Source organism: Alexandromys fortis, unplaced genomic scaffold, assembly GCF_014885135.2.
Source record: "Alexandromys fortis isolate MF-2015 unplaced genomic scaffold, M_Fortis_MF-2015_v1.1 scaffold_74, whole genome shotgun sequence".
In the NCBI taxonomy this organism is placed as follows: Eukaryota; Metazoa; Chordata; class Mammalia; order Rodentia; family Cricetidae; genus Alexandromys; species Alexandromys fortis.
The window spans coordinates 348447-357064 of NW_026068008.1; the positions used below are offsets into that span (position 1 = coordinate 348447).

The 8618-nt window shown below is 44.7% G+C and overlaps 1 protein-coding gene across 1 annotated transcript in view; it reads right to left on the reverse strand.

The window, feature by feature from the left end:
• Positions 1 to 4572: 4572 nt before the first annotated feature.
• B3galt9 (beta-1,3-galactosyltransferase 9) overlaps positions 4573 to 8618 on the reverse strand; it is an 18740-nt gene continuing 14694 nt past the window's right edge. The window contains 6 exon segments of the mRNA XM_050161753.1: positions 4573 to 5031; positions 5589 to 5644; positions 5646 to 5933; positions 5935 to 6064; positions 6067 to 6261; positions 6264 to 6315. Of these exon segments, the coding sequence (XP_050017710.1) occupies positions 4622 to 5031; positions 5589 to 5644; positions 5646 to 5933; positions 5935 to 6064; positions 6067 to 6261; positions 6264 to 6315 (1131 nt within the window). The 3' untranslated portion in view covers positions 4573 to 4621.

Below are 8618 nucleotides of genomic sequence, written 5' to 3' on the forward strand. Positions count from 1 at the left end.
ACTAAACATTTTTTTTAAGATTTATTATTTATTGTGTATACAGTGTTCTGCCTGCAGGCCAAAAGAGAGCACCAGATCTTATTATAGATGGTTGTGAGCCATCATGTGATTGCTGGGAATTGAACTCGGGATCTCTAGAAGAGCAGCCAGTGCTCTTAACCTCTGAGCCATCTCTCCAGTCCCTGACTTAATTATTTAACCACAGGATTCAGAGGAGGGCCTGCTCTCCTGTATACGGCCCTATTCTCATTCTGGCTTTTCTTTTTTCTTTTCTTTTTTTAAAACAAGGTTTCTCTGACCTGGATCTCACTCTGTAGACCAGGCTGGCCTAGGAATTAGAAAGGCACCTGCCTCTGCCTCTGCCTCTGCCTCCCAAGCACTGGGTTTAAAGGCATGCGCCACCACCTGGTTCTCAGTCTGTTTCTGTGCTGTCTTTTCAGATGTTAATAAGAGCTGTAAGTTACTATTTTGCATTTAATAAGCAAGTGTGTGTGAGAGAGTGTGACTTTCACAAACTAAAACAGCCCGGAGAAGGCTCCAGGACCCAACAAACACCCAACAAAATGACCAGGCGGAAAGGCAGCATCGGCATAGGCGCATGGCTTGCCTCTGGGGTGACCAACAGCCGTATCTGCCAGTGAAACCCCGAAGATGGGGGGAAATTGGCACGTCTCTCAAACCTCTACAACTGGTCCACACACCCTCTTGGAGTTCTCCATACTCCCACGGCCACCACCAGTAAGAAGCCCTGTACTCCACATTGCTGAGAAACGCTGTATATGCCCCATTCCTGATCCTAATCCCAAGGTTCCACAGCCCTGTGTTTAGGAAACAAACTAGAGTGCACCCCGTGGTGGGGTGAGCAGCAGCTCTGTTCTGAGACCTCTCTGCACTGCTCCGTGCTCACACAGCGTGACGTGCCGTTTCCCAGGCACGCTGTCACCGTCTCCTTTCCATCATGATCAGCAGTCTAGGAAGCACTCCATCTGTTCCCTTGCTGCTGCAGCTTATACACTTTGCCATTTGGAACCCAGGCCCAGCCAAACAGTGTAAATGATGTGATTTTGAGCTGCATAGAGCCTTGCCCCTCAAGAAATAGACATATCTAATGAAGAAGCTATTTCCTTTCAAGGCCTACAAGAATATGTCACCCTGACTGCAGGGTACAAGAGCTTTAATCCAAAGAGCAATCTTAGTGATTGAACTTTCATGATACTCCTTCCACGGAAACATCCTTGGCTTGTCTGTATCACCCCACCGACCAGGAGGAATAACCACCGCATCTCACCTTCCTGCATCTGAATTTGCCTTACAGTCTGAGGTGCTCAAGTATCCCACTAGATGGGGGATGAAGTCAGTGCTACACTGCTTCCCACCAGAAGCCAAGCTGCAACTGTGCCCCACCGTACCCAGGACATGGCTGCCATGGCAGTTCAAGTCACAGGCCTGCACCACTGCTGTGTCCTGACACTCCAAGATGTGCATCACCACTAAGCAGCTCACTGCATGCCATGCTCAAGTTGCCACTGTCCTTGTTGACTTCAGAACCCAAACTGCAACTATGTTCCACTACCTAGCATCTGCAGCTATTGTATAGCAGTTTCGATGAGGTTGGCATTGTCCATCCTACAGGGAAGCTCTCTTAAGCAGGGAAGTAAAACAAATAGTCTCAGGAAATCCCTGAAACTGAGCAGATTCACTAAGCCCTCCCCCCAGAGTAAGCGTCCTGCTCAGGCAGGACAACCAGGAAGAGATTTAGCCCAACAAAATCATTAGAAAAGGACACTCCTACCTGTTGAGCTGCCTGCAGGCTGGGGTGGGCTCTGATGTTGCAGCTGTCTGAGTCATTCCTGCTCTTGTATGTAACCTCTTGCCCATATTCCTATAAGTAACTCCAGTAAAACTCATTGGTTCACCAAGCTGCACTTTGGTGGTGTCTATACTTTGGTCCGTTGTGCGCTCCCTATATTGGGTAAGTAGAGGTGTGTGTAGTGTCTCCCCAGAAAGAGTTTTGTCACACAACAGTATATCTGGAACACATTCCTCCCTGGGCCATGATGCTCAGCACCAGATTCACAGTGGTGTCTTTGTCCCTTGGGTCTGAGCCGCTGTGGAATTCCCTAGAATTACAGCCCTTGGCATGATGGGAAAGTGTGTATCCACCCATGCCTAAGAGTGAACCTGTTTGCATGTCACAGGAGCCTCATCTGTTCAGTGGGACACTGAGCCCTGGAGCACAGTGAAATCAGACTTAACACCGTCAAGGGTCCTCTCAGGTAAGTCAGTCCTATGAGAATTTAGAACAGGACTGACCCAAGTCCTTTCACCAAGAGCCCTAAAATCTGTCCTGCCACAGAAACATGGACCCCAGGCCACTAAAGCATCCATAGTCATTGGTGACCTTGACTACAGCCAAAGCTGTACAGAAGCAGCACTGATAGATATTGTAGAATTGGGAGAAAACACCCCATCATCTAGTAAGAGATTAATGATAGAAATATATGAGAAAAAATTTAATTAAAAGTGGGGAAAATAGGGTGGGTGGTGATGGCACACACCTTCAATCCCAGCACTCAGGAGGCAGAGACAGATGGATCTCTGTGAGTTCAAGGCCAGCCTGGTCTACATAGCAAGTTCCAAGACAGGCTCCAAAGCTACACAGAGAAACCCTATCTATTTCAAAAAAAAAAAAAAAAATGGGGAAAACGTGTGAACTACAATAGCAAAAATCTGAGAAACAATTTGTTTTGTTTTGTTTTTCAATACAGGGTTTCTCCGTGTAGTCCTGGCTGTCCTGGAACTCACTCTGTAGATCAGGCTAGCTTCAAACTCAGAGGTCTGTCTGCCTCTGCCTCCTGAGTGCTGGGATTAAAGGCGTATGCCACCACCACCTACACAGCAAGAAACAATTCAAAACCAAGCCAAAAAAAAAAAAATTCAATTGACATTTCTCAAGGAAGATATGTAAATGACCAATAGAGCTGGGCACCGTGATGTCATCTGGTAGTCGCAGCTACTCAGAGTTGGAGGTGGTTAACCCAGGAATTCAAGACCAGCCAGACGGGAAAGCTGGCCCCAGTGGCATGGGCCTAGGAGAGCTAACTCTGCCCCTCACCTGAGGGGGCCAATACCACCTAGCCCCGCCCTACATCTTGGGCCTTGGGTTGGCCCACCCATGACTCAGCAACAGCTGGATAGCAGAGAGGCACTTCAGAGAGGGCCCAGTGATGATCCTTATGGCATAAGCCTTGAGCTGGACCAATAGCTCATAGCAATGAGCACTTTGTGGGTGGGGCTGATTGGACAAAAGGATATCATGTGTGATACACAGCAGCACCCAAAGCCACTAGGATGGATGAAGTGTTGGAAAGACAGAGAAGTGAGGTGTTTTTTGTTTTGTTTTTTAGTTGACTTTGGGGGGGTTCTTTTGGGAGAAAGCATCAGGGGTGAGGGGAGGATATGGAGGGGATGGGAGGTGAGTGGAATTGGGGTGCATGATGTGAAATTCCCAAAGAATGAATAAAAAATAAAATATTAAAAATGTTTAAAGAAAGGCAAGAAGGAAGAAAGAGAAAATAACTATCAATTGCACCAACATGTAGGAACGAGAGGACACCATGGCAAGCAAAATAAGCCACACTCAAAAGACAAAGAGAGCCACACTATCATTCACACAGGCAGTGTTAAAAATGCCAAACACAGGCGAATAATGATTCTAGATTCACAGGGTTCTTAGTCAAGGAACTAAACAATATCAGTCTGATAGAAATAAGTTCAGGATTGGGGCTGAGAGATGGCTCAGTGGTTAAAAGCACTAGCTGCACTTCCAGAGAATCTGGGTTCAATTCCCAGCATCTACATGGCAGCTCACAATTGTCTCTGACTCCAGTTCCAGAGGATCTGACACCTTCATACCAATGTACATACAGTAAATGAAATAAGTTCATGAAATCTATTATATTTCACAATAATTATAGTTAAGATAGAAAGATAGACAAATAGAAGGTAGATCATATATATGGTACACACACATACACACATATGAAAACTGCTAGGAGCATACATTTTAAGTGTTTTTACCACAAAAGTGTATAAGGAAACATATGTTAAATAATGGATTTAGGCATTCCATAATGTACTATACTATTTTTTACTCATCTGGGCCAGTGAGATGGCTCAGTGGGTAAGGGTGATTTCTGCCAAGTCTAAGGATTCGAGTTCCATTCCTAGAACGCACATGATGGAAGAAGAGAACTGACTCCTCTTCTTCTTTGTCCTGTGACCCCTTTACACTCCCTGTGACACATATACATACACATGCATATCTACACACAAGAATAAAATAAACAAGTGTAATTTTTAAAATATGTATCACTGCATACCACAATATGTTTTAATGAAATTTGATATTCTCTCTTTTCTGAAAGATTTTATTTTGAAAAGAATCACACCATCTTAAAGCATCAAAAAGAAGATGTCAAGATTGAGTACATCAGAGCACTAAGAACATTTTGTAGTTTTGCTAGCCATGAATAGAGATTCAGAGCTGCTACACGACATGGGTTCATAGAGCTGCTTCCTACACTGAGCCAACGCACAGCAATTTAAAAACAAGTGCATCCTACCCGCCAAAGTGCATAGCATGGCCTTGTGCAGTCCCCACGTGAAAACGGCTAAAGCCGTCGAGGTGTGTCAGCAGTTTGCAGGAAATGAGCCCATAGTAAGTCTCAAACAGTGAACACGCTTTCCCATCATTCATTTCTCTGCATGCCAGGGAAGTTTCAGCATCTGTAGCTTCTGAGGATGTAAAGATGAACTTGTAGCAACATCTGTTTTATACAATGTGTCTCTTCTTGAGCTATGGATGGGATAAGACCAACGAACTTCTCCAAAGCTACAGAGAAACCCTGTCTTAAAAAAAAAAAAAAAGACCAACAGACTTACCACAAATCCCTATAAATACATCAGCCGGTACCACTGTAGGTGCTTCATTCAAAACCACATACATAACCGGGTGGTGGTGGCGCAAGCCTTTAATGCCAGCACTTGGGAGGCAGAGGCAGAGGCAGGCAGATCTTTGTGAGTTCGAGACCAGCCTGGTCTTGTTGAATTAGGAGCGGCAGGGCTGCGTCCCTGGCACCCGGCCGCCCGCATGGCTAGCTTACACCCAGAAATAATTACATGGAAACTGTATTCTTTCAAACACTGCCTGACCCATTAGTTCCAGCCTCTTATTGGCTAGCTCTTACATATTGTTCTAGCCCATTTCTAATATTCTGTGTAGCCCACGAGGTGGCTTACCAGGGAGGATCTTAACCTGCATCTGTCTGGCGTGGGAGAATCATGGAAACTCCTTGACTCAACTTCTTTTTCCAAGCATTCTCTTCTGTTTACTCCACCTACCTAATTTTCTGTCCTATGAGGACCGAGGCAGTTTTTATTATTAACCAATGAAAGCAACAGATAAGATACAAGACCCACCTCCATCATGGTCTATAAGCTAGTTCCAAGACAGGCTCCAAAGCTACAGAGAAACCCTGTCTCAAAAAACCAAATAAATAAATAAATAATAATTTAAAAAAACATACATGTCTGAGCCACATCTTGGGGCACTGTAAAGGCCTCACCACTGCAGCAGCCAGGGGACAAATTCTTGGCTGGTGGGGAGGGGGGGTCTGTTAGGATTACCCTGGTGAGTACCACTTTCTACACAGCTACCTTCTAGATGTTCTTTTAGACTGAGTAGATAGTCCACCAAGCCTGGGAGATTGATAAACATCTTTTCATCAGCTTTGAGTATGAGGGCATTAGGACAGAAAGACACAGCCCACTACGTCATTGAGATGCTCTTCAGGGTCTGGTTTTCAGACCTGTCCAAGAAGATCCCTTCAGTTATGTCGTTATTCTCCTGAGACTTGATGTCTGTCTCTTCCGGTAGTTACCAGAGCTGGCATTCCCAGAGCAAACAGTGTAAGGACTGGGTAGCCTTGGACACTGGTCACACTACCCCACGTTTTCCTGATGCGCTCCCTTCTTGTTCCACTCCCTGGGCTACTGAAGATAGAGAGAGCAGAAAGATGGGCTTCCCATTACATGCCTCCGGCTGGCTCAAAACATAGTCTGTGGAGGGAGTACCTCTTATGAATCCCATGTTGGGTTTTCTTGCCTTGCTCTTAATTTCAAGGATTTTCATATCGACATGAGGCAAAGAATGTAAAAAGTATTCTTCCACGAAGTTAGCTCCAAAGAGCAAGGCATGAATACATTAAATAGAATGAAACCCCACTGGTGAGTCCGAAGTCTGCAGAACGTCACCTAAGAAGAAAGGCGGTTGAGCCTTTAAGCTCATTCCGGTCCCTGTTTATTCCTCCCACTAGCCTGACGGGGCTTCTTACAGTACTTAGCAGTACATTCTATTTTAAATGTTTACTATTACTTCTACTAGATTGTAGTCTCCCAGGTCACAAGCGTTATGTCTCTCTTCTCCAACATTTGCCAGAAAATGGACACTGAGCACAATGTAAGCAGTTTACTTCCTTGTTTGGGTGGAAGTTTACACACACACACACACAATTATAAACTAGATACTGTATGACACACTGGAGATACAAAGAAGGATCAGGCACAGCTATATTGATGCCACATATCAAGTGACATAATCATTTAATCATTGTAATTAAAACCTACAAGGGACATACATACAACTCTTTCTTGAATGGAAGCCCTTGGATCAGTTTCCTCTCTGATTACAATGGTCAAGGATTGTTTTCCATGATGTGCTTGCTTTGGGTGTCCACCACACCCTGGCTCTTTATCAGACTTATATTCTAGTACAACTTTCAACTTACTCTGCTACTCACCAGACTGTTTTGACTGACTCTCCCTAAGCGTCTGGCATGTCTGTGGATGTGGGCAGATTCCTACAATCTGCAGGGAGCATTCTCTTCAGAGACCTAGGTGGACCTGTGCCAAGTTTATTCCACCTCATTCAGAGAGAGGGACAGTGCCCACCTGGAAGGGAGCGTGTGGAATTGTAACAGACCAGGGACCTTTAAAGGACTCAGAACTGTGTCAGAGCCTGCTCTTAGGAAGAAGCTTAAGTGAGCTACCTCTCAGTGGGCCTTTGCTGAGTTCCAGCGCCGGGCTGGGCACTTCATACTTACTGCACTTAGCCACAGTGACACCCCTTTGGGTAGATTAACTTCCAGATCCAGATGAGCACCTGAGAGGTTTAATAATTTGCCTGAGAGCGCACTGTGGGTAAGAGATTGAGAGAGGCTCCAGTTCTGAACTTGGATCTGCCAGTGTCTAAAGTTCACTGTGACTACTGAGGACCTCTGACCCCAGAACTTGCAGTGACAAACGGCACTCCTTGTCATTTTTCTCAGTGCTAACAATTCACATGGAGACCAGTCAATTCCAACAGCTATCAAATGTTTCGGAGATGATCCGAAACTTACCTGCATGTTGTCTTTGAGCAATCTCGGGGCTTTGGAAATTATTAAGTTCAAGTGCCAAGTTCTGCGCAAGAGAATGCTGGGCTAAGCACAGCCTGGGGGCAATTGTAGTAAAACACCTTGAGCCTCAGACTTTAAGGATAAGGCTTCTTCCCAATCACCCTGAGCTTCTGTCCCAGAATACCGGGTACCTGCATAGGACAGGCTAATATGTCCTTATCGTATTATGACTGGTTAGAATCCAGAACAAAAGAGGAATAGCAAGACTTTTGATGTGTTCACCCTGTGCATCTCATGGAACAGACTCCAGGTAGTCATGATGTACTCCAGGTAAAATACGTGTGGAAGTTCAAAGAACCCTTCAACCACACCATGATTGCACAGCATCCCCTCCCAAAGAGAAAAACAATGTGTGGGTGTCTCTTGAGAATAATGCCTAATCCCCAGTACATTATAAAACCACTCTAAACGTTGAGAAATATATGCCCATGTTTTTCTCCCCAAAGAAACATTATATGTTCAATGTGTCTCATTGAGAGAGATTCTGAATTCCTGCTTTAAGTTATGTACGACATTTACTAAATCATAAGAAATCCTGCTGGGTGGTGGTGGCTCATTCACTTAATCCCAATACTTGAGAGGCAGAGGCTAGTGGATCTCTGAGTTCAAGGCCAGCCTAGACTATAGAGTGAGTTCCAGAACAGCCAGGGATAGACAGAGGAACCCTGTCTCGAAAAACAGAAGAAGAAAAAGAAGAAGGAGGAGGAGGAGGAAGAGAAAGAGGAAGAGGAAGAAGAAGAAGAAGAAGAAGAAGAAGAAGAAGAAGAAGAAGAAGAAGAAGAAGAAGAAGGAGATCATAATCAGATGTGGTGGTGCATGACTTTAATCTCAGCACTTGAGAGGCAGAGGCAGGTGGATCTTTCTAATGGAGACCAGACTTGTCTACAGAACTAGTTCCAGGATAGTCAGGGATACAGAGAAACACTGTATCAAAAAAAAAAAAAGGATAAGTCCTCAGGGAAATAAAGGGAACTAGAACAGTTAAAAAAACAGATTATATGTGAGAGCTCCATAATGAAATGGTATTTTGTGTAGTAATTCAAAAAATAAGTAAAAAAAAAAGAAAGAAAACTGTAACAGTGTAAGCGAATGCAGACAGAC